General features: G+C 54.8%; 2 protein-coding genes across 14 annotated transcripts; one reads left to right on the top strand and one right to left on the bottom strand.

Moving 5' to 3' along the window:
• Positions 1-1755: 1755 nt before the first annotated feature.
• PLEKHH3 (pleckstrin homology, MyTH4 and FERM domain containing H3) lies at positions 1756-10191 on the top strand. Of its 12 annotated transcripts, none has more exons than XR_013535948.1 (13): positions 1756-2349; positions 4317-4372; positions 4713-4792; positions 4890-5081; positions 5175-5332; positions 5440-5560; positions 6322-6628; positions 7172-7379; positions 7607-7743; positions 8029-8161; positions 8358-8794; positions 9116-9307; positions 9807-10191. XR_013535948.1 is itself a non-coding variant. In XM_078374416.1 (13 exons), the coding sequence occupies exons 1-13, from the start codon at positions 2188-2190 to the stop codon at positions 9981-9983; spliced, it is 2385 nt and encodes a 794-aa protein (XP_078230542.1). In that variant the 5' UTR covers positions 1756-2187; the 3' UTR covers positions 9984-10191. The 12 variants fall into 12 exon arrangements, 5 of the variants coding, with proteins under 5 accessions (XP_078230542.1, XP_078230545.1, XP_078230544.1 ...); XR_013535949.1 differs by having other exon boundaries at positions 9811-10191; XR_013535951.1 differs by having other exon boundaries at positions 7607-7734.
• Positions 10192-11171: 980 nt separating this feature from the next.
• TUBG2 (tubulin gamma 2) lies at positions 11172-18166 on the bottom strand. 2 transcript variants are annotated; one of them, XM_035301529.2, is made up of 12 exons: positions 17896-18166; positions 17512-17624; positions 17138-17305; positions 16749-16817; positions 16225-16251; positions 14414-14493; positions 13967-14093; positions 12567-12653; positions 12302-12451; positions 11932-12084; positions 11688-11849; positions 11172-11565 (listed from the first exon to the last, which is right to left on the bottom strand). In XM_035301529.2, exons 1-12 carry the CDS (start codon positions 17942-17944, stop codon positions 11368-11370), a joined length of 1383 nt encoding a protein of 460 aa, XP_035157420.1. In that variant the 5' UTR covers positions 17945-18166; the 3' UTR covers positions 11172-11367. The 2 variants fall into 2 exon arrangements, with proteins under 2 accessions (XP_035157420.1, XP_035157421.1); XM_035301530.3 differs by lacking the exon at positions 16225-16251.
• Between the last annotated feature and the right edge of the window lie 6223 nt (positions 18167-24389).

The raw sequence follows: 24389 nt of genomic DNA on the forward strand, positions 1-24389 counted from the left end.
GGGGGTAAGGGATACTTGCTGTTCTCCATCTTCTCTGAGGACCGGGTCAGAGGAAATGCACTGAGCTGGCCGGAAAGAGAGAGGTTGCATATGGGAAAAATACTTCTCTGCAGGCAAGGGCCTGGGATCCAGACCGGGAAGATGATTGTATCTCCGTTACTAGGAAATCTCTCCATACAGGCCACTCTCATCTGGAGAGAGGGCACGGCCGAGATGGCCTCCAGACACGTTCGCATTGATTCCTGGCCTTTGTTTTACACAATCACAATGGGCAGGATGGTGTTCACGTGCGACAATTCTCGCGTTTTAATATTGGTCAGCAAAGCTGTCCCCACCGCTCCAGCCTGGAGTCTAGGGGCGAGATGGGCGTGGCGGGGCGTGGCGTGGCGAGGCGGTCTCAAGGGAGGCGCTGGCCTGACGGCCCCGCCCGCCCCGCCCCGCCTAGTCCAGCCCAGCCCAGCACTGGCTAGTTGTCCTTCTCACAGCCTCCGGCGGCAGCGGCGAGAAGCCACGGCCTCTAGGGGCCAAGATTCAGAGAAGGCCAGGAGACGGCGCCGGTCCTCAATGGGTGCCGCACGCCAGCCACTGGGGACCGACCTAGAACCCGGCATCAGAGACCTCGGGAATCGCCGCTGAGTCAGCAACGCGCGCGCGCCCGCGGAGGCCGCGGCCCCGCCCCGGTCGCCTAGCGCCCGGGTTAACCCCTTCCTACACAGAACCGCAGGATATTCGCCATAAGAGGCCTCCACTCGGAGACCACAGAATTCCTTAGAATACCAACCCGCTCTCCCGAGCTGAGTTCGGTGATTTTATTTCCGGCTTAGGTCTGCGCCTTCCCAGAGTCCCTGCCTCAATTCCTTCACCTCAAAAAGGAGGTGAGGCGGAGTGCAGTGGAACACACCTGCAATCCCAGCACTTTGGGAATCCAAGGTGGGTGGATAGCTTGAGCCCAGGAGTTCAAGACCGGCCTGGGCAACATAGTGAGACTCTATTTCTACAAAAAAATAAATTTAAAAAATTAGCCAGGCATGGTGGTGTGTGCCTATAGTCCCTAGCTCCCGGAGAGGCTGAGGTGGGAGGATCCCTTGAGCCCAGAAGTTCGAGGCTGTAGTGAGTCATGATGGCTCCACCGCACCCCAACCTGGGCGAGAAGAATAAAAAAAGCGGGGGGGGGGGTGAGGGAGTGCTGAATCACACGGAGAAACTGGACTCCTTCATTCCAGACCTGTCGGGCCACGTCTAGAGCTGTGTCCTCGAAGGTCTGGACATCCTTTTAGTAGCCAAGGCTTTTCCCTTTCTCAGGGATCCTGAGACGAGAGAGGGGTTCAGAGAGAGGCAGTCGGGTTTTCCTCTGCCCTGTGCCAAAGCTCTTTAACAGGGTTTTTAATTTGTTGGTTGGTGAACCAAGAGTTAAAACCTGAAGGCGGGCTTCCGTGATGTCACTAGCACCCCGCGTCCGACCTCAGAGACTGGGGCGTGGCTAACATCGCCTCGTCCCCTCCCTCCCTATTTCCCCGCCCCTCCCCGCTGTCACGGAGCCAGGGGCACATGATGCAACCCGCCGCGGTTTTAGCCTTCTGATTGGTAGCCGCGCCCGGCGCCAGGCACAGGGATTGGACAGAGGAAGCTGTGACGAAACCAGGACCCTGCCTAGTAAAGAAGGGAGGAGAGAAAGAAGATAGAAGGGGGGGTTCCCAGGAGGGAGGGGGCCGGGGGGGCGGGGTCCCAGCTCTGTGCTCGCGCCCCCAGCGCGCCAGTCCCGGGGCTGCAGGGAGCGCAGCGCGCGCGACCCGGGCCCCGGCCACCGGACGCCCTACCGGACACGACCCTCCCTGGAGCTTGGACAACTGCCCACCTCGGACGCTGCACCGGACACTGCCCCCCACAGGGCTGGACGCTCCAACAGACACTACTTCCCAGCTCCGGACATTGCTCCCTCCTCTCCCCGGGCCCTGAACGCTTTTCCCCCTCCCCCCTCCGGGGGCCCGGACACCGAGCCCCCCTCAGCGTCTGGCTAGAGTCCCCTTGCACCCCAGCCCAGGACACTGTCTCCTCCCTGTCCCCTTCTCCCTCCTGCTCCTCCCACCTCATCTTTCCCTTGCTCGGGTCGGAGCCCCGCCAGTTCCTCCGACCCCCTGCTGCTCGGCCGCGGCAGCCCGCGCCCCCATCCCCCGGCTCCTAGTCCGGATGCCTCTTCCCGGGGGACTGTGGTGGCTTCTCTGCTGCCGTCGAGGCTTCACTCTTCTGCACCGGGACTACGGGGACGGCGAGCTTAGCGGGGACGGGGAAGAGGACGAGGACGAGGAAACCTTTGAGCTACGGACCCCGAGTCCAGCGGGCGGCGGGAGGGTAAGTCCCGGGTTCGGAGCCGCGTCTCAATCACGCTCGCTGTAACCGGCCGTCACGCTGATCCGCTCCAGCCTCCAGCCACACGCTGCGCGCTTGGCGAACTAGGGACATGGGGGAGGTTTTTGCCTGGGGGCCAAAGCCCCCGGGAGCTCTCGGAGCAGCAGCCCTACTCGGGATGTGCCTGTGGGCCTCCCGCCGCAGGCTGGGCGCTGTCCACCTGCTAGGGGCCCTGAGGCAAGGGAGGCGTCACGCGTGGCCCGACCTGGCCCTGCCTCTCCCTTCCCCGCCGGGCCCACGTCCCATCCCGTCTCCTTCCGCCTCCGCCAGCGCCGAGGAATGTGGCGAGGCCGGCTGGGCGGCTGGAACGCCTGGGTCCCCCTCAGCTCTCAGTTCTCGAGCGCTGAAGCCAGATGCGAGAGCTCCAGCTGCGGAGACCTGGGCGAAGGGGAGAAGTCATCCCGGGTTTGGGGTCCGTGGCGGGGACCCCACGGCGAGGGAGCTGGGGGCTCTTTGAGGACTCCTCCTCATTACCCTGCCACTCAAGGCAGAACTCTCGGCTTTCCCCGGTGAGGCTCCTGGGACCCCCCGAGGGATGGATGGTGAGGGACACTGGGTTGCTGCCTGGTTTTGTCGAATCTCCCCATGGGGAAACGGAGGCACAATTGGTGTGGAGACCTCTATCCCCTGACGTCTCCTCTCCCATCCCCCCTGCATACTGGCGGCCAGACTCCCTTGTGCTGTGGCCCGGGTCAGGCCCCCATCCTCCGCGCAGGGGTCCCTAGCAGGCCCAGTGGCTTGGTGCCCGGGTGGGGCCGTCTGCCCGTCGGGGCCGGCGCCAGCACCTGGCGGAGGCGGAGGGTGGATAAATATAGAGGAGGGGAGGGAGGAAAGCAGGGCACTGGGATTAGGGGAGTTAGTCTAAGACGGTGGTCAGTACCTGCCACATGTGGTGTGGCTGACAGCCTCACTCAGACCCTCCAGAAAATAGGTGGAGGTTCAGGTAGGAAAGGCACAGGACCCAGGCGTCCCCAAGTTTCCAGCCTGGGCAGGGTTGGCTTTATCAGGCCATTGCCTCTCTCATGCTCCACCTCCACTCCCCCCTTCCCGGAGCCTGGGGACAGGTGTCCCTGGCCCCCTCCCCCACCTCCTCCTCCTGGCTCTAGCAGCCTGGACGCAATATGAGGATGGCACGGTTCCCGCCTGGCTGGCCTCCGGGTTGGGTTTGTGGCCTTTCTCAGACCCCAGTCTACAGTTGAAGTTCCAGGCCAGGGGGAAGGGAAGATGAGGGGGAGGGGGAGGGCAAAACCCTGATCTACACCTGCCTCCGGAGGGTGTGCCATTCCTCAGCCTGGCCCGCCCTTCCTAAGCCCCAGCAAAGGAGCAGGGTCTCTGCTCACTAGTCTCAGGAACGTCTATGGGAGAATGCAAGACACTTTCGGAGAAAGCCCTATCCTGAAAAGGTTCCTCTGCCCTTCGTCCACCTCTGTGCCTACCACCTATCCTGCCCTGGCCAGGGAGGCAGTGTGAAAGAAGGGAAAATGAGGAGGAGAGGGTGCCTTGGAGCCTGGCAGAGTGAGCTCTCCTCTCCCGTTTCAAAGTTGGGTAAGCTAAGGCCCTGAGACGGGAAGAGACTTGATCAAGGTTCCACAGTGAGTTAGTGGTGGGGCGGGAATTAGAACCCAGATCTCCTGACTCTCTGCCCAGTGCTCTTTCCACCCTACCCTACCCTTAATTGTATCTTCAAAGGGTAATGGAGGGAGCCTTGGCTCCTTAGCTCCTGCTGTTCTGGAGAGCTTGCCGTGTTGAGACCGCGAAGGGCAAGCCCAGCGGCTCCAGAACACTCCACCCCAGTCACGACCCCACTCTGACTCTTCAATCCCCTGAGCAGCCCTGTCCTGAGGGCAGAAGGCCCAAACCTTGCGCAGGAAGGGCTCTGATCCTGAGGGCTTCCCCGCCTGTCTCCCCAGGGTCCCCTGGAAGTGACACTGACTCAGCCGGTGAGGAGCGGGCCAGTCTCCCACAGGTGAGCTACGCCCCTACGTCCCATAGTCTCGAGACCCCAGCCTGTTCCCTGGACCTCCATCCTCGCTGTCTTCCCTCCCAGTTGTGCAATAAGGGAGAGGCCCTACGCCGGACGCTGTGGTTTGGCTGGGGTCCCGGGGGGCGGTCCGGCTGGGGGCGCGTGGAGAAAGGCGGGGGTCGGGGCTATTTCTGGTGCGAGGTCAGAATGGCCCAATGGTTCCCACAGCCTGGGGGAGGGGTGCCCAGCTTGGGAGCAGACACCACTGCGGTCCGGGGAGCCCCTACTGAGGAGCCCCCTAGAGGTGGAGTGGAAGTCCAACCCTTCCTCCCCTCTGGCCCAGGCTGCAGAGCTGGGAGGAAACTTGGAGCCTCATCCCGGAGAAAGGGCTGCCGGAGGACGACCCGGACATCGTTGTGAAAGGTAGAGACCCCCTCAGTACACTGGAGGCCTCCAGTCCCAACCCTCCAAGGGTTAATGTCTCCTACTGATGTCCCTTCCCTCCCTCTCCTGCCCCCAGGTTGGCTGTACCGGGAGCCCCGAGGAGGTGGGGCGCGGCCCTGGCTACCCCCACGCCGAGCCTGGTTCGTGCTCACGCGGGACTCCCTGGATCAGTTCAGCAGCAGCGGGAAGGGGGCGCGGCGCCTCGGGAGTCTTGTGCTCACCAGCCTGTGCTCGGTGACAGGTCCAGAGCGCCGGCGTAAGGAGACCGGTGAGACCTCGTGGGGACACTCTCCTACCTTCCTAGGCAGGGGCCCCTGCAGATCCTAATTGCCCTGCCCGGCCTGGCCTCTCTTTTCCCCAGGTCTGTGGTCAGTGACTGTGTCTGGCCGGAAGCACAGTGTCCACCTCTGCTCCCCACGCCAGGCAGAGGCCGAGCGCTGGGGGGTGGCATTGCGGGAAGTGATTGCCTCCAAGGCACCCCTGGAGACCCCCACCCAGCTACTGCTCAGGGACATACAGGTAAGAGAGAACACCAGGGAGAGCCAGGAGAGTGGTGGACTTCAAAGCTTTCTGGGCTCATGGGGAACTCCCTTCCCCATCAAGGTGACCCTCTCCCTGGCCCCTAGGAAAGTTGTGGGGACCCAGAGGCCGTTGCCCTTATTTACCTGCGGAACCCAATTCTGAGACACACCAGTGGAGCCTTGTACGCCCCACTCCTGCCCCTGCCCTATGGAGTCAACACCCCAGGTGAGTGCTGTCTCCAAGTCTCCCTGGATGGAATGGGGTGGATCAGAGGTAAGAATTCGAATCCCTTAACTGGCAGGGACCTATAAGCATCCTCCAGGGGCCTGCCAGCTCCTTGCTTTTCAAAGAATGAAGGTGAAACTGGTAGCTGGCCAGGGGGAGGGGAGGAAGCCAGCACTCACAAAAGGGTCCCCTTTGACCACCTTCTCTGTGGGTCTCATTCTGCCTACTGATGTTGCTTCAGGAGTTTGTACACACGCTCTTCTATTTTTCCATCATACTCTTGAGACCATGTCATATTACCTTTATGAATGGTAGAAAAGCTACCACTTTGGTCGAATGTGCTGGCCTCATCCAACTGTACTTCTCCCTAAGTGGTGTAGTGACTGGCCCAGATCCTAAAGTTAGAGGATTAAAGGGTGCTGGGAGAGGAATCCCGGTTTTCTGACTCCTAGTCCAGCCTGTTTTCTGACCTGTGGTGATGAGCCTCAGTATCTAGTTACAGAATCTGGGGTGTGAACCAATAGTCCCTTGCCCATTCCTTTCCCTAAGTCCAAATCCAGGCTTAGTGGGATTGGAAAGGGGATTCCTGGGAGGCAGGGACCACTGCTTTTCCTTCACTCTTCCTGTCGTTCGTATCCTTCTCTACCTACCACCCCATCCCCTTATATTCCCTCTGACCTTCCCCTGGTTCTTGCCTTCCTCCCAGGGTGCAGTTCTGTGTTCCCTCTCCAAACCGTCCCTCCGTCCTCACCCTCCCACAGGTCCGGGCTATGCACCCCTGCGTGAGGAGGCGGTACGGCTGTTCCTGGCGCTGCAGGCGTTGGAGGGGGCGCGGCGCCCCGGGCCCTTAATGCAGGGTGTGCTCCAAACTTGCCGGGACTTGCCCGCGCTCCGGGATGAACTCTTCCTGCAGCTGGCTAAGCAGACCTCGGGCCCTGCAGGCCCCCCCGGGCTCCCGGCTACCCAAGACCCTGCGGCCCTGCGGTACTGGCAACTCCTCACCTGCATGAGCTGCACCTTCCGGCCTGGGGTAGCTGTGCGGGGACACCTCCTGGGGCACTTGGAGAGGTGAGAGGGGCGGGGCGGGGGTTAAGGCTTAGTGGAGGAGCTACTGGGCTGGGAGAGAATGAGAAGTCTTTTGCAAAAGGTTTGGTAGATAAAGAACCTAGATCCTGAAAAGGGAAAGGACTTGCCCAAGGCCAGGGCTGCTGGTAATACACACAGTGCCTTCTATCTCACTTGTGAGCAGATGAATTACAATAAAACGTCCCCTTTGGGCTGAGGAATTACAAAAAGGCTGCTTTTCCTAGAGCTGATGCAGGATAGCGCCAGGGGTTAGGAAAGTGTAGTAAAGTGGCTGGATTTCGATATCAGCCCGAAGGAAGTTCATGGAGACTTGGAAGTGGTGGGGGCGGTTGGGAGAAAGCTGCAGGGGACTGGAAAGTAATTCAGCTCAATGCAAAGCACAGGGGACATTGTTAGGAGAGCCTTTGAAGAACCTGAGTTGGGACAGGGAAGAAATCGGCCAGATAAACTATAATAGAAGAAGCCAGAGGGAGGGGAAGAAGGAAAGTCCTTCGAGCATTGATCTCCGGGTTCCTCCTAACCCAGGACCGAGCAGGCACTCCCGGACTCGGAACTGGCGGAATATGCGCGCTTCATCCGGAAAGCGCTGGGCCGGACTCGTGGCCGCGAGCTGGTGCCTTCCCTGGCGGAAATTTCCGCGCTGAGCCGACGGCAGGAGCTGCTGTGCACCGTGCACTGTCCGGGGGCTGGTCCCTGTGCTGTGGCCATCGACTCCCACACCACGGCGGGCGAGGTGAGGCCAGAGAAAGGCCCCATGACCTCCAACCCACCACCCCGCCAGCTTCTTACGCCTGCCTCTCCCGCTTCCTGGGCCCTAGGTTTGCCCGAGTGTCAGATTATTTTGATAAGGAATGGAGTGGTGGTGACAGGACTGAGATCCCTTCCAACTGAATCAGCCCCTCCCATAATCCTGGCAAGATCCCTGAATGGTCTTACTTCCCCCTCACCCTCCTCTTCTAGGTGGCTCGAGAGCTGGTGGGGCAGCTGGGCTTGGCCCGGAGTCGCAACGCATTCGCGCTGTACGAGCAGCGAGGGGCCCAGGAGCGAGCCCTGGCTGGGGGGACCCTCGTGGCCGATGTGCTCACCAGGTTTGAGAAGTAAATGTCCAGCCCAGCCCCGCTCCCTATTGGCCTATCCACTACTCAGCTTCGGTCAGTCTCTAAGCAGACGTTAGTCTGTACTTGCCCCTGGCTCTGCGCTGTGGCGTTCGCTGGTTTACAGATGGACCTGCCCGTAGCAGGTTTGCAGTCCGACTCCAGCATCACCTCTGCGGTCAGCTCCGCCCAGGCCCCGCCCCAAACATATGCCCCCGCCCCACCCCCAGCTGCGGCGCTGTAGGGGCCCTGCTTCTCCAAAGCATCGCGTCCGCTCCTCTTCTGCAGCTTGGCAGCGGAAGAAGCTGGGCTGGAGGACTCCCCTGATTCCGGGTGGAGACTGTGTCTGCGTCTTCACGGACCTCTGCACCCTGAGGGGCTGTCCCCAGACAGTCACGAACTGCCTTTCCTCTTTGAGCAGGTGAGGCTCCCCGGCGTTCATGCCTGCTAATAGACCCCCAAGCCTGAGCCTCTGGTTTTCTGGGCCATCTCATTTCATCACTATGGCAGCCCCGCGGGAGGCTTGACTGGAACCTAGACCTTCTTAGATTCCACAAGGCGTATTCGCGACGGTCCCGCCACCGCTGGTGCACTGACGCGAAGTGCCTCCCCTGCAGGCTCACGCTCTGCTGCTGCGGGGCCGGCCGCCCCCGCCAGACGACACGCTGCGCGCCCTGGCGGCGCTACGCCTGCAGAGCCTGCACCGGGACTTCTCCCCGCGGGTGCCCCTGCCCCGCCTGGACCGCCTGCTACCGCCCCGGGCCCCTCCGAGTGAAGACCCGCCCCGCCCAGCCTCCAGGCCGCCCCCCTCCGCCGCTGCCCTGCTGGCCGGGGCGCTCTGGAGCCCAGGCCTGGCCAAGAGGCGGGCGGAGCGGGCCAGGCGCGGCGGGGCCGGCCGCATGGCGGGAACCACAGCCCACGAGGGAGGCAGCAGCACCAGCACGGCAGCTGCGGTGCTGGGCAGCTGGAAGCGGCTACGGGGCATGGGCCGAGCTGAGGCCATGGCCGCCTACCTGACCCTGGCGGCGCAGTGTCCGGGGTTCGGCGCTGCTCGGTATGACGTTCTGGAGCTGAGCACGGTGAGGGGGAGAAGGGAGAAGGGGACTCTGGTGGCCCAAGCCCCACACCTTTGCCCCAGAGCCACAGATCCCCACTGAGGGTCACTTCATTTCCCACATCCAGAACAGCTACCCATCTCAAACCCCAGGAATCACCAGCCCTTGGGCCCTCACATCCCTGGAGCCTTAGCCCCTCCACACACGTGCTGTGAATCATAGGGGATTAGGAAACTCCTGCTAACAGCCACCCATCTCCGCCTCCCCAAAATAAGGCTGGTCTCCCTCCTTCCACCCTGACTCTGCCCCTCTGTCTGCAGGAGCCTGGTGGGGGTGCTCCACAAAAGCTATGCCTGGGCTTGGGAGCCAAGGCCATGTCCCTCTCCCGGCCGGGGGAGACAGAGCCCATCCACAGTGTCAGCTATGGCCATGTGGCCGCCTGCCAGCTAATAGGCCCCCACACCCTGGCATTGAGGGTGGGGGAGAGTCAGCTCCTCCTGCAGAGCCCCCAGGTAAGTGGGAAGAGGGGTTGTGGGAGGAGGAGAGAAGGAAGGGATGTCAGGAAACATTTACTGAACTCCAAGCCTGAGCCAGGTGGAGTCTAAGCACTGGGATCTAGCAGCCATCACAGACAAGCTCAAGAAGCTTACACTAGAGTTGGAGAGTCAAACAATAAACAAGGAATCCCAGGCTATTAAGACAGTGAGAAATGCTACAAAGGAAAGAGTGATGTGACAGGAAGTCAGGGAAGGGTTTCCAAAGAGGCTGCCATTTAAACTGGCCAAGGAAGACCTGGGGAGCAGCATTCTCGGTAGAAAGAATTGCAAGGCAAAGTCCCTGAGATGAGAGTAAACTTGGCTTGTTAGAGGAGCAGAAAGAAGCAAGTAGGATTGGCACATAGAAATGAGGGAGAGTGGAGATAAGGAAGGAAAGGTTGCAGGGGCATAGAGAATGAGAAAAAGTAGAGAACCCCACAGCTCCTGTTGCACACTGACCTCTGCCCTCTCTTAGGTAGAAGAGATCATGCAGCTGGTGAATGCCTACTTGGCCAACCCCTCCCCCGAGAGGCCCTGCAGCAGCTCTTCTCCTCCATGCCAAGACCTGCCAGACACCTCCCCTCCCAGCCAGCACCCAGGCCTGGATGAGCCCCAGGGACAGTCTGGCTGCTTGGGGCAGCTGCAGGACTGAGCCTGCCAAAAGGTCACGACTTCCCGCCTGCCTCCAGCCTGGGCCAGGACTGCTCTGAGATTTGAGGGAAACGTGGACCCTTTTGGCCCTGCAGGGACAGGGCACATCCCACACCCAAGGGCTACAATGGGTGTGGGCAATTTTCTAGTTTGTTTCTTAATTTATTTGTAGAAGAGAAGCAAAAAAAAAAGTTTCTTATTTACACAAACCCTTCCTGTGGGAGTGTTATTCAGTGGAACAAGTTGGAACCCCATAATGCAGAGCCCCGCCTCTGGGGATGCCCACACTCTGGGCTTTTACCAGGCTCTGGGGAAAGTGTGGACACCACAGTGCTTCACCCTCCCCCTCCTTGACCTTCAAGACTTTAACCTCCTCCCGGCCACTATGCTGCCACAGGCTTGTGGGTGGAGCAGGCAAACAGGCCTCATTGGAAGCTGGCAGTTACTCACCCTCCCTTCTCCATTGAGTGGCATATGGATGGCCTCCTGGCATCCCTGAAGCTGGAGGGCAGTGAGTCATCAGATCTGGTACTGCCCAGTTCTTACTCTGGTGTCGAGTTCTGGCCCATCATTGGTGGGCCTAATGCTTTGGGCCTAGAATGGAGAGAAGCTTGGGGCAGATAACAAACCCACGAATTTCTCTGGCACAGAAAAGTAACTCAGGATGTGCTCAGCCCCACTCTTGAATTCTGCTTCTACTTACCAGGTTGGGTTGAACTAGAGTGAGTTCCTGGGACTCTCATGGCTCTGGGCACTGGGATTCCAGAGTCCCGGCTCTCCTGGCCTGCTCGGAATGCAGTGTGCCCTCCTTCAGTAGACCCCACCTCCTCTGCCCTGAGTGGAAGAGGCTGGGGCAACACTGACCTTCACTGGGGCAAAAGCTTAGGCACTGAGGAGACAGAGACCCCACCTCCTCTGCCCTGAGTGGAAGAGGCTGGGGCAACACTGACCTTCCCTGGGGCAAAGGCTTAGGTACTGAGGAGACAGCAGACCTCAGTAAAGCTCTGTAATCTTAGGGCTGCCTCTAGTAAAACAGCCCAGTTCAAGGTGAGGGAGGCCAGTGGAAAGTGAACACACTAAAATCTGGACTAAGGGGTAAGACGATGGAGGAGGTGAAGGCCACCCTATGTCAGATGCCTAGAAACTGGACCCCTTCACCACCCCCTGTATTCACAGATCAAGCCCTGGCTATACTGACAACCAAGCTTTATTACTTTAGTAGAGCTGAAGAAGCATATCAAGAGTCAGGGCATGGAGAGAAGAAGCAGGACCAGCTCATGCGCTGGAGATAAGCCAAGAAGGGTTGTCCATGAGGTGAAGTTGGGTCAGAGGGTGCAGGCATGGTTGAGGCTGTGCTTCCCGTCCAGGAGTAGTAGGGAGGGAAATCACTGCTCCTGGGTGCCCCAGGAGATGTAGTCTGGCTGTGTGGCGGCATGGTACTCATCAATGAGCTCCTGAACAACCTCCCTAGACCTGTCCATCTCGTCAAAGTTGTCCTTGAACATGTCCTCCTTACGGAACTGCTCAAGGAAGGCATCCCGTTTCCGCAGTTTGTCAAACTGCTGGCAGGAACTTTCAAAGAGCTGAAAGAGACAAAAATCTCCAAAATGCGAGCCGGGGGTTAGGAACAAACTTGGGGAAGATGATGAAGGTGACCAGTGGAACAGACTGTCCTACTGTCCTAAGAACAGAAACCCAGACTCACCGAGGAGATGCTGGTGTGGTTGGCCATCATGAGCCCGCTGACCCGGTGGGCCGAGGGCAGGTACGGAGACTTCCTCGACAGGGCCACCTGGATACTGGCGGGCCCCCATGGGATGAAGTTGGCCAACTTCCGTTCCCGGATCCTCTGCAGGCTCTTGTGGACCTGGGGTAGGCACAGGAGCAGTGGAGTGGCCTCTCCTCTACCCCTGTGGGTCCAGGGTATGGGATGAAGGGGCCTCCCCTACCTGGGTGGGATCCACCTCTCCCTGGATGATGTTGAGGATGGCGATGTAGCAGTGGTTGGTCTGGCGGTCTCGGCCTGTGGACACCATCACATTCTTGGGCTGCAGGAGCCGCCTCATGACATCCAGGACCGTGGTCTTCCTCACGCTGGCCACCTGATGGACAGTGAAACGGGGACCCAGCCAGGGCTCAGGACACAGTCCCCCTTTTGGTTTCTCTTTGGCAGAAGCCAAAGGCAGAGGGGAGGTAGAGAGCAAGTCAACAAGAAAGTCGCCTGCAAAGCTTCTGGGGCAGAGAGGAGGAGAGAAAGGCTAAGGTAGGGCCTGCGGGGCCCAGGGCTGGCCTGGCCTGGGACACTGAGGCTGCTCTTACTGACTGGTCCGTAGTGAGCGGGGTATAGCCGGTCATGAGGAAGTGGAGCCGCGGAGTGGGGATAAGTGAGGCGATGAGGCCGATGAGGTCATTGTTCATGTAGCCGGGGTAGCGCAGGGTGGTGGTGCTGGCTGACATGATGGTGGACACCTGGGGACAGGGGTGCCATGTCATAGGCCTCGGCCTGAGTGGGACCTCCCTTCCCCAGATGACCCTCCAGAAAGGAGGGCTTCCAGTCCAAAGGAGTCCAGCAGTGGGGGCCCACCAGCTGGTTGATCTGGGAGAAGGACGGGTTCTGGATGTGCAGGCGGTCTGTGGCAATCCGGTTCAGGGCTGTGTTGTCCAGCACCACCTGCGGGGACAGCAGAGGGTCACAGCTTCTTGAGGAGAAAATGGGCATAGAAATAAGATATTGGCTTAACCCCTGCTGAACTCCAGATCCAGGAAGAGGTTTATTAGTTTAAAACAAAAACTGCTGGGCATGGTGGCTCACACCTATAACCTCAGCCCTTTGGGAGGCTGAGGTGGGAGGATCACTTGAGGCCAGGAGTTGGACATCAGCCTAAACAACACAGCAAGATGCCATCTCCATAAAAAATATAAAAAATAAAAAGAAACAAAAGTACTGTCTCTGGGGCATCATGAGATACTCTCGGACCATGCAGGGCAGTAAACAAACACATGAGTATCCACATGTGCGTACACTGCCTGGCTCTGGGAAGACCACAGAGAGGAACAGGCACCATCTTTCCCTTCATTAGGTCTGCAGTCTAGTATGGAAGGAGGTGCACTAAATATAAAACAGAAAAGTATAGTTAACTCCTAGAAATACACACAAAGGAATCCCATCTTGACTGAGTATTCAGGAAAGGTTTTGTTAAGAAAGTTATCCTTGAGCTGAGAGTTCAAGCATGAGTGGGCATTAAGTAGGCAAAGGTGGGGTATGTGGTGGTAGGGGGAGGTATATTCACTTTTTTGAGAGTCTTGCTGCCTAAGAGGATTCTAAGAAACCTAGAGATCAGGACCTTATTTCCTAATTTGGCCCACAGGTATGGCTTTGTTGGGCCTCAGTTCTGTGTGGAGAGGGCTGGGGAAGGGCAGGGTGAATGAGACTCACTGGCCTGGGGAGAAGAATAAATAGAAACCTTTGATTCAGACAGTTAAAAAAAAAAAAAAAAAAAAAAAAGCCTGGGGAGATAGATCAAAGTCCCTACTCTTTTTTTCTTGAGACAGAATTTTGTTCTTGTTGCCCAGGCTGGAGTGCAATGGCACAATCTCGGCTCACGAAAACTCCAGCTTCCAGGTTCAAGCAATTCTCCTGCTTCAACCTCCTGAGTAGCTGGGATTACAGCCATGCACCACCACGCCTGGCTAATTATATATTTTTGGTAGAGATGGGGTTTCTCCATGTTGGTCAGGCTGGTCTCAAACTCCCAACCTCAGGTGATCCACCCACCTTGACCTCTCAAAGTGCTGGGATTACAGGCATGAGCCACTGCACCCAGCCCTAATATTTGTATTTTCTGTGGAGACAGGGTTTCACAAGTTGACCAGGCTAGTATTGAACCCCTGAGCTCAAGAGATCCACCCACCTCAGCTTCCCAAAGTGCTAGACTTACAGGCATCAGCCACCGCACCCACCCCCTCAACTCTTAATTTGCTCACCACACAGTCTGCATTCTGTGTCAGCCTCTTGAGTGTGAGGAGTGAATTGTAGGGCTGGACCACCACGTCGCTCATCTCATCCTGGTAGGGAAACACTGAATAAGTCTGCACCAGCTTCTTGGGGTACCTGAGAGAAAAGAGGGTGGTGGCATAGTGAACTGGAAGGAACCCCATCACTGCCCATCTGTACCATTTTGTACAAAAGAGGTGAGGGCAGACTGTCTTTAGAGCCAAAAAGGAGAAGCCCAAAAGCATCAAACTCTGTAGATCCCCTCCCCTCCCTAGGTAAATCCCCCCACCCCAATATAGCTTCCAGCATGGTCCTTGGGTGAGTCTGTCCCTATGACTCTAAAGGGGTAATGGCAGACTTTCTAACTCAAGAGAAAAAAAGCAATGAGATTACCCAGGGAACCAGGGTTAATGCCCTCTCCCCAAACACAGGCTTGCCTGTCATTCAGTCGCTCCAGGAGGTAGGAGCCCAGGCCAGAACCTGTACCCCCTGCGATGGAGTGACACAGCACGAAGCCCTGTGTGTATACAGGAATAAACAGACTCAGTTTCTCCTGCCACACGCTCACAACACGCTTCTGATACCAGATGTGTGTGGTTTTACCACACACATGAAGTAAGCAGTCAATTCTACAGTAGATGCCAGCTGGGTAGCCACTAATTCACTTCAATTCTGGACTACCTATAGCCTGTCCCTGACTTCGGATGGTTCAATTTAAGATGTTTTGGCTTTATGATGGGTTTATCAGGACATAATCTCATCTTAAATCAAGAAGCATCTGAATTACAATGGTTCAATTCACAATTTTTCAATGTCACAATGGGCTTACTGGGTTGTAACCTGATGCATTTCTACTTACGATATTTTTCTTTCCTTTTTTTTTTTTTGAGATGAAGTCTTGCTCTGTCGCCCAGGCTGTAGTGCAATGGTGAGATCTTGGCTCACTGCAACGTCTGCCTCCTGGGTTCAAGCCATTCTCCTGCCTTAGCCTCCCAAGTAGCTGGGACTACAGGCATGTACCACCATGCCCGGCTAATGCCCGGCTAATTTTTGTATTCTTAGTAGAGATGGGGTTTCACCATGTTGGCCAGGCTGGTCTTGAACCCCTGACCTCAAGTGATCTGCCCACCTCGGCCTCCCAATGTGCTGGGATTACAGGTTTGAGCCACTGTGCTCAAATTTGTTTTTAGAGACAGGATCTTACTCAGTTCCCCAGACTGCAGTGCAGTGGTGTGATCATAGCTCCCTACAGCCTTGAACTTCTGGGCTCAAGGCATCTTCCCATCTCAGCCTCCAAGTAGCTAGGACTACAGGCATGCACCACCATGCCTGGATAATTTTTCTATTTTTTGCAGAGATGAGGTTTCACCGTGTTGTCCAGGCTGGTCTTGAACTCCTGGGCTCAGGTGATCCACATGCTTTGGCCTCCCAAAGTGCTGAGATTACAGGCATGAGCCACTATGCCTAGTTGACATTTTCAATTTATGATGGGTTTACATCCTGATAAAGCCATTGTAAGTTGAGGAGTATCTGTACCTGAAGATAGCATCAGATCCCACAGAGTGAAGGCTCAGTTCCACAAGATTCTCCTACTCCTAATGCCAATAGAAGCTTCAGGTTGTGTTAGCTGTGCCTCTGACCAACCAGCTATAAATCAGCGTTCTCAGGACTGCTCCTTGGGTTCAATTCATTTGTTACAGTAGCTCACAGAACTCAAGGAGACACTTATGTTTCCCCATTTGTTATAAAGGATATTTTAAAGGATACAAATAAACAGCCAGATGAAGACATTGAGGGGAGGCTCTGGAAAGGTCTGGAGCACAGAACTTCTGCCCTGTGTGTTGGGTTTGCACCTTCCCAGCATGTGGATGTATTCTTGCTCACCTTCCTGGAAGCCCCCGAACTCAGTCCTTTTGGATTTTTATGGAGGCTTCATTACACAGGCATGATTGATTAAATCACTGGCAATTGATGCGCAACTCAATCTTCACTCCTTCTCCCCTCCCCAGAGGTGAGGGGTGGGCCTGTAAATTCCAACCCTCAGAGCACCAGGCTTGTTTCCCTGGTAACCAGCCCCCAATCCAGTGGCTATCTGGGACTTTCCAAACATCACCTCAATGACATAAGCTCAGATTTGGTTGAAAGGCATTTGTTCCTCCTTAGTACAGTGGTTAGTAAAATTAACTAATTAAATAAAATGACAGATTAAAAGAAAGGGGCGTGTTATAAATAACAGACTGTCTTTCACCTTTATCACTCTGGAGCTGTTCTGGAGCTGTTTCAGAAACCAAGGACAAAAGGTCAAATATTTTAACAAAACATACCCTTATTGCTCAAGTCTCTTAGGAAATTACATGGGTTATAAGAACTGTGAGCCGGGAACATACTGCACCCAGCATGGGGAGAGATGGAGAGGCAGTCTCCAAGGTTCTGGGGGAGAGACTTCGGCATGACTCATTCCCCATTCCCAAAACGCCCATGTCTCAAAGCTTCCTCTTATGTATCCAGGCTGAGGCTCCTTGGGAAGGTTTGGAGCTGGTGAAGAAGCTGAATGACTCATGCCTAAGGGGCCGGTGCCATCCCGATTTATGACTTCCTTGAGAACAAAGACTATATCTTATTTACCTCAATATTCCACATCTGATGCTCCATAAATGGGTTTTGAATTGAATTGCTCCCCTCACATCACCTATTCAGGCCACCTCCTGACCTTTCCCCAGCACTCTTCAGCCTAGCCTCCCTCCCATTCCTTCCCCTGCTCCATAACTTCACCTCTAAACTGTCACTTCCATCTGCTTCTCGGTCTATGATGTCAAAGATGTCTTCATGAATTTTCTCACCCTGTATAGAGATATGGAAAAGGAGTCAGGACAAAGGTTCCAGAGCTCATCTTTTCTCAGCACAGCACCAAGAATTCTGTCTTCCCTGGGATATTGTTGCCACCCTGAAGCAGACCCAGGGCTGTAGCCCTCAACCCAGAAGTGCTACTTTTGCAAATGATTTGCACAAAATTTGCATAAACCTCTCCCTGACTGTCTCTCTTGTTCTGGGCATCCTTTTCTCTCTTATTTTCTGTCAGTCTGGTCAAATTCCTAGTAGCTTGAGCCTGCCTTGCCTCTGGGTGGGAATATCAAAGGTCTCTGGAATGGTGGCCTGGACACCTGGGAAAATCCACTGGCCCAGTTGTTGCCAGCTCCTCCTCCATGCTCCGACAGGTAGATGTTCTCTGGGTTGTAGAGCTTGGCATAGGGGGAGTTGAGGATGGAGTGGATCACCCGGGGCTCCAGGTCCAGCAGCACGGCCCGGGGGATGTAGTGCTCATCATCTGCCTGTCAAGGAGAGTCCAGGAGGAAGACCAATCAGCCAGGGCGGCCCAAGTCCTAAGTCCTCCCAACTCTGGCTCCCTGGGCCCTCCCTCCTCAAGCCAGCCGCCTGGCCCCTTTGCCCAGTGGGGCTCCCCTTCCAGTACCAGGCCACTCCCTTCCCTTCCGGCCCTTTGGGCCACTGCCGCCCCTGGCCAAGTTGCTGGGGGCACCTGGTAGAAAAAGACGTCCTTGCGGTCAGTGCCCTCGGTGGCGAACTCCTCCACGATGCCCTCAGGGCTGATACCATGCTCGGCGCACAGCTGTTTCCAGAACTCGAACCCAACTGGGGGAGGAGGGAGATGCCCGGGTCTGCTAGAGCCTTAAGGCCTGAGGAACCCAGTTTTAGTCTCAGAGGCTGACACGATCAGAGGGTGGACCCAAGATGTGGGGGTCTGGGAGCTGCCCCAGCTCCGGGCTGGAGGCGCAGCTTTGGTCGGGTTATCCAGAGCAGCAGGGTAGGGGGTTCATGGAAGGGAAAGGTGGAAGCCAGGCACTTGGGTGGGACCCGAAGGGGCAGAACCAGAGACCGGCGGGGCCGGCGCTCTCTTGCTCACTCTGGTTGCCGCACTGGCCCAGCTGCAGGGTGATGATCTCCCGGGGCATCACTCTTCAGACGTGGGCGCGCCAGCCCCGGCCTGGCGAGAGTCACGGCTGAGACGAATGCCTGGCAGCCAGGCGCGCCAGACGTGGGGAGCGCGCTCTCTCTTCCCCTCTTGACGCGGATGCTCGGTCTGCGCGTGTGCAACGCAGGCCTTTCCTCGGCCGGCGGGCCGAGGAGCCCAACCTGGGCATCATTTTCTCCCTCAGCAGTCGCAGCTGGAATTCGGCACAGGCGCAGAGTGAGGCCACGCCCGCTCCTGCCCACCGGTCCGCGCCTGCGCAGTGAGACTCGTTGGGGGTGGCAAGGTCGGAACCTGGATGTGTGGGGGGAAGAGAGGGGAGGAGAGGGAAGGAGAGGGAAGGGACGCGGAGGGGAGCAGAGGGACAGGGAGGGGAAGAAAGGGGCGGAGCAACCAGGTGGATGTGGTTGTCCAGGTATAGAGTCACCTACCTATATTGGTAGGTGAGTGACTGTCAGCTTTGCTAGTTCCAGGTGCTAGAAGCCAGCTTTTCTTCTTTTAAATTTCTGTTTTTTAATGGTGTTACAATACACACATACACATGTATGTAACCTTTTTATTTTTTATTTTTTAGAGGGGTCTCGCTCTGTCACCCATGCTGGAATACAGTGGCGCGATCATAGCTCACTGTAGCCTTGAACTTCTGGCTTAAGTGATCCTCCCACCTCAGCCTCCCGAGTAGCTGGAACTACAGGCATGTGCCACCATGCCTAGCTAATTTATATATATGGTTTTTGTTTGTTTGTTTGTTTGTTTGAGACAGAGTCTCGCTCTGTTGCCCAGGCTGGAGTTCAGTGGCACGGTCTCAGGTCACTGAAACCTCCGCCTCCTGGGTTCAAGCAATTCTCCTGCCTCAGCCTCCCAAGTAGCTGGAATTACAGGTGCCCGTGACCACACCCAGCTAATTTTTGTACATTCAGGATTTCACCATGTTGGCCAGGCTGGTCTCAAACTCCTGAACTCAAGCGATCCGCGGGTCTCGGCCTCCCAAGGTGCTGGGATTACGCAAAGTGCTGGGATTACGCAAAGTGCTGGGATTACGGGCGTGAGCTGTGCCTGGCCATTTAAATTTTTTTTTTTTTTTAGACAGTCTCCCTCTGTTGCCCAGGGTGGAGTTCAATGGCACAATCTCGGCTCACTGCAGCCCCCATCTCCTAGATTCAAGTGATTCTTCTGCCTCAGCCTCCCGAGTAGCTGGGACTACAGACACGTGCCACCACGCCTGGCTAATTTTTTTGTATTTTTAGTAGAGACAGGGTTTCACCATATTGGCCAGCTGGTCTCGAACTCCTGACCTCATAATCGACCAGCCTCAGTCTCCCAAAGGGCTGGGATTACAGGTGTGAGCCACCATGCCTGACCTAAAATGTATTTTTATAAAGATGGGGATCTCACCGTGTTGCCCAGGATGGTCTTGAACTCCTGGCTTCAATCAATCCTCTTGCCTCGGCCTCCCAAAATGCTGGGATTACAGGTATAAGCCACCACTCCTGGCTAAAATTTACCATTGTAACCATTTGTAAGCACTGCATACAGTTCTGTGGCTTTCAGTATATTCACACTATTCTGGAACCATCACCACCATTCATTTCCAGAACTTTCTCATCTTCCCAAACGGAAACTCTATAGCAGTTAAACAGTTAACTTCCCCTTGACTAGGCACCTGATATGAATGGAATCATACAGTATTTGTCTTTTTGTGTCTGGATTCTTTCACTTAACATAATGTCTTCAGGATCCTTCCATTTTGTAGCAAGTGTCAGAATTCCCTTCCTTTTTACAACTGAATAATACTCCATTGTATAGATGTACCATGCTTTTGCATAACCACGCTCGGCTAATTTTTGTATTTTTGGTAGAAATGGGGTTTCAGATCTCTTGACCTCATGATCCACCCACCTCAGTCTCCCAAAGTGTTGGGATTAGGATTACAGGTATGAGCCATTGTGCCCAGCCAATTTTTTTTTTTTTTTTTTTTGAGACAGAGTTTTACTGTGTTGCCCAGACTGGAGTGCAGTGGCATGATTCTGGCTCACTGCAAGCTCTACCTCCCGGGTTCAAGTGATTCTCCTGCCTCCATCTCTCAAGTAGCTGGGATTATAGGCATGCACCACCACACCTGGCTAATTTTTGTATTTTTAGTAGAGACGGGGTTTCACCATGTTGGCCCGGCTGGTCTTGAACTCCTGACCTCAGGTGATCCACCTGCCTCAGCCTCCCAAAGTGTTGGGATTACAGGCGTGAGCCACTGCCACTGGCCTTTACATGACTTCTATACATTCCACCAGGCTTGCTGTTCCCTCAAAAATAACCTCCTGTGTGTCTGCATCATATATACCCATCTGTGACTAGAATAGTGCACTGTGAGTCCTGCATCAACCCAAACACGCTCTGTCACTCTTCATACTGCCCCTAAATTAGTTACTCTCAGAATCCCTTTTAGTAAAAGTTCCTCTGGAAGCTGATGATACTGATCTACAAACTGGAACAATTCCTTCGCACTCTACTCTCTTGTTTCGATAGTTACTTGGTTCCTTCACATTGACTACTGTCTTGGTAACCACAGGTCTCAGAGGTACTTCCTGTTTTCCCTGCATAATTTTCTCCTTTGTGGGTTAACTCTGAAGCTAGTGGCCTGAGCTCAGCCAGATGCACATCTGTGCTTGGTCCAGCCTCAATTCCTAACCCAGCACCCTCTTTTCCTTTCATTTTGACCATTTTCAATAACAATAATCGAGGGATTGAATATTTCGTGTTTTTCTTATTAATTTGCATTTCCTTACTTATGTATTCAGTGAACCAATTCATAGGGAGTTGGATCCATCTCTAAATTCCACTGGTTAAGTTTTACCTTTAGTAACCGATCTCAACAGAGTTGCAGCTTCACACCATGGTGACCATGTGGTTACTCAGGAATCAAAGATTCCTCTTCCCAACACGTTTTTTTTTTTTTTATTTTTTTAATTCTGTTGCCCAGGCTGGAGTGCAGTGGTGCAATCTCGGCTCACTGCAAACTTCACCTCCCAGGTTCAAGCAATTCTCCTGCCTCAGCCTCCCGAGTAGCTGGGATTACAGGCATCCACCACTACACCCGGCTAATTTTGTAGTTTTAGTACAGACAGAGTTTCACCATGTTGGCCAGGCTGGACTCAAACTCCTGACCTTGTGATTTGCCTGCCTTGGGCTCCCTAAGTGCTGGGATTACAGATGTGTGCCACTGCGCCTGGCCTTCTCCCACCCTTTTATCCCTTTTCTTCCCAAACCACATTTATGTGAGTCAGGGCCATTCCTGCAAATCCCACTTCACTGACATCAATTGTGTAGAAAAACCTCTCTCTAATCACTTCCTCTACTCTCACACCACAACAATCATCAACACAGAAGATTTCTTTGACCATATACATGGGGCTTTTTTCCCCCACGTAGCAGTGGACACCAGCTGGGTGTCCTTTAATTCAGCTCCAACACCATCTACCCAGAGATGGTGTCAGATCCCACAGGTGGAGGGCTTAAGTCCCCAAAACTCCTCCCTGCCCTGCACCAGTCCCAAGTCTTGGTCTCCAGAACTTCTGACTGGCAGGCTTCAAGTTGGGGTTCTCAGGACCTCCTCTTTGTGTCCAATTAATTTGTGAGAGCAGCTCACAGAACTTGGGGAAACACTGACAATTACCGGTTTATTAGAAACCATATTGCAGGGGTGGTGTGCCTATAATCCCAGTACTTTGGGAGGCGGAGGCAGGTGGATGACTTGAAGTCAGGAGTTAGAGACCAGCTTGGCCAACATGGTGAAAACCCATCTGTACTAAAAAACAACAACAACAACAACAACAAAACAAATATTAGCTGGGCATGGTGGCAGGTGCCTGTAATCCAAGCTATAAGGAAGGGAGGCTAAGGTAATGAAAATTTCTTGAACCCTAGAGGTGAAGGTTGCAGTGAGCCAAGATGGCGCCACTGCACTCCAGCCTGGGTGACAGAGCAAGATTATGTCTGGGGGCGGGGAGGGGGGAAGCAAGCATATTGCAAAGGATACAGATGAGGCGCACGGAGGATGAGGTATGAGGGAAGGGGTGGGCAGCTTCCACCCTCCAGGAACCTCCAGGTGTTTATGCATCTGGAAGCTCACTGAACTCTTTTCTCTTGGGTTTTCATGAAAGCTTTATGGGATGGTCTTAAGGCCCACCATCAGAAAAGACCCTGGAACGTTAGAGTGAAAGGAGGGCAGGAGAAGGTCAGATACTGCCCCTGAGGGCTAACGAGGGCTAGGGGAGTGGGGAGTCAGGAGCCAGGAGTTGTGGACGAAAACCAATATATATCATAGCACTGCACCATCTTTTTTTTTGAGACAGAGTTTTGCTTTTTGTTGCTCAGCCTGAAGTGGAGTGTTTTTTTTTGTTTGTTTGTTTGTTTGTTTGTCTGGTTTTTTTTGCTTTTTTTTTTTTTTTTTTTTTTAGAGACAAGGTTTCACTGTGTTAGCCAGGATGGTCTGGATTTCCTGACCTCATGATCCGCCCACCTTGGCCTCCCAAAGTGCTGAGATTACAGGCATGAGCCACTATGCCCAACATTTTCTTTCTTTCTCTCTTTCTTTCTTTCTTTCTTTCTTTCTTTCTTTCTTTCTTTCTTTCTTTCTTTCTTTCTTTCTTTCCTTCTTTCTTTCTCTCGTTCTTTCTTCCTTCCTTCCTTCCTTTCTTTCTTTCTCTCTCTCTCTTTCTTTCTTTTTTTTTTAAAAAAAAGAGAGAGAGGGCCGGGCTTGGTGGCTCACGCCTATAATCCAAGCACTTTGGAGGCCAAGGCGGGCAGATCACCTGAGGTCGGGAGTTCAAGACCAGCCTGACCAACATGGTGAAACCTCATCTTTAAAAAGAAGTAAATTTTTTTAATTAAAAAAAAGAGAGAGAGAGAGAGATGGGTCTCACTATGCTGCCCAGGCTGTCTCAAATTCCTGGGCTCCCTGGGCACAGTGGCATAGCCTGTAATCCCAGCACTTTGGGGGAGGTCGAGGCAAGAGAATAATTTGAGGCCAGGAGTTTGAGACCAGCCTGGGTAATAAAGTGAGGCCTCATCTCCGAAAAAAAAACAATTTTTAATTAGCCAGTGTGGTGGCGGTGCCTGTAGCCCCACCCAGCTCCTTGGGAGATGGAGGTTGCAGTGAACGGAGATCCCGCTGCCGCTGCACTCCAGCCTGGGCAAGAGCAAGAGGCCTTGTCTCAAAAAAAAACAAAAACAGAAACTCCTGGGCTCAAGCAACCCTTCCTCCTCGGCCTCCCAAAGTGCTGGAGTTACAGTCCTGAGTCTGCGCTCAATCTATACCACTTTTTCCTTTATGTTTTGCACATTTTATACTTTGTTAGAGAAAACATCCCCTATCCCAGTGTCATACAGCTATCTTTCCGTTTTCTTTCCAAAGTTCTATAATCCCTTGCTTGTCCCCTGTAGGTCTCTAGTTCATCTGGAATTTATTTGGAGGCCTGCTGTCAGATAGGGATCGACTTTATCTTTTCCATATGGATGGCCAATTGTCTCCAAACCAACTACCGAAGAGTCGGTGCAGCCTCCCCCACCCCCTGGGGCATTCCAACCCCGCGCTAGGACTGGGCCGCTCCTGGCTTTGAGTATTCCGAGTCCACCGCTCTGTGGGTCTGTCCGTCTGTCCCGGCCCGGCGGGCTTTCTCTGGGACCCGCTGCAGTGGCGCTGGTGAAACCACCACCGCCGAGTCATGCTCAAGATGAGATATTTTGTTTTCTTCTCTGTCTCTCTTTTTTTTAAAAAGAGAACTCGGCCGCTTTCCAGTCCCCAGAATCCTCTGGGCTTCTTGAGAAGGCTCTGGCTCGCCCCACGCCCGCCCTCTACCCGGCCTTGGCTCAGTTTCCCTCCCTGGTCCCTGCCGGGCCTCCCAGCTTCCTCCCGCTCTGGCCAGGAGGATCTCCAGCGTTCCCCAAGAGGACCCAGTAGTCTAGCCCTTTTAGGGAAGGTTTGATTGCTCCCTTTGAAGTTGGAGGGTGGGGTCGGAGGGCCTTCGTTAGCCTTGAGGCTCCCTTCCCCCGACAGAACCGCTCCTTAGAGGCTGGCTGTCTTCAGAGGCTTTGCCTGGACAGTCGCTGAGTCGTCCCAGGTGAGGCGCATGGCTTCAGAGATGAGAGTAGACCGGCTCCCAACCACGTGAGTCTGGTAGGGCTTTAATAGTAACTAAAGCCGGGCGCGGTGGCGCCACCTGTAGTCCCAGGTACTTGGGAGGCCCAGAGGAGAAGATTGGTTAAGCCCAGGAATTTGAGCCCAGTCTGGGCAACATAGCAGACCTCCATCTCTAAAAATAACAACAATAATAATAATTAGCCGGGAGTGGTGGCTCACGCCTGTAATCCCAGCACTTTGGGAGGCGGAGGCAGGCGGATCACTTCAGGTCGGGAGTTCGAGACCAGCCTGG

The sequence above is a fragment of the Callithrix jacchus genome, chromosome 5 (genome assembly GCF_049354715.1).
Source record: "Callithrix jacchus isolate 240 chromosome 5, calJac240_pri, whole genome shotgun sequence".
In the NCBI taxonomy this organism is placed as follows: domain Eukaryota; kingdom Metazoa; phylum Chordata; class Mammalia; order Primates; family Cebidae; genus Callithrix; species Callithrix jacchus.

Bases quoted from the DNA above. Each gene is read 5' to 3' on its own strand.
- PLEKHH3 (XM_078374416.1), top strand. From the start codon at position 2,188: ATGCCTCTTCCCGGGGGACTGTGGTGGCTTCTCTGCTGCCGTCGAGGC. The intron at 5,561-6,321 runs GTGAGTGCTGTC...ACCCTCCCACAG, and splicing joins CTATGGAGTCAACACCCCAG to GTCCGGGCTATGCACCCCTG. The intron at 6,629-7,171 runs GTGAGAGGGGCG...CTCCTAACCCAG, and splicing joins CTCCTGGGGCACTTGGAGAG to GACCGAGCAGGCACTCCCGG.
- TUBG2 (XM_035301529.2), bottom strand. From the start codon at position 17,944: ATGCCCCGGGAGATCATCACCCTGCAGCTGGGCCAGTGCGGCAACCAG. The intron at 16,818-17,137 runs GTGTCCAGGCCA...ATCTCTATACAG, and splicing joins GGGCCAGTGGATTTTCCCAG to GGTGAGAAAATTCATGAAGA. The intron at 12,085-12,301 runs GTAAGAGCAGCC...ACTGTCCATCAG, and splicing joins CGCTCACTACGGACCAGTCA to GTGGCCAGCGTGAGGAAGAC.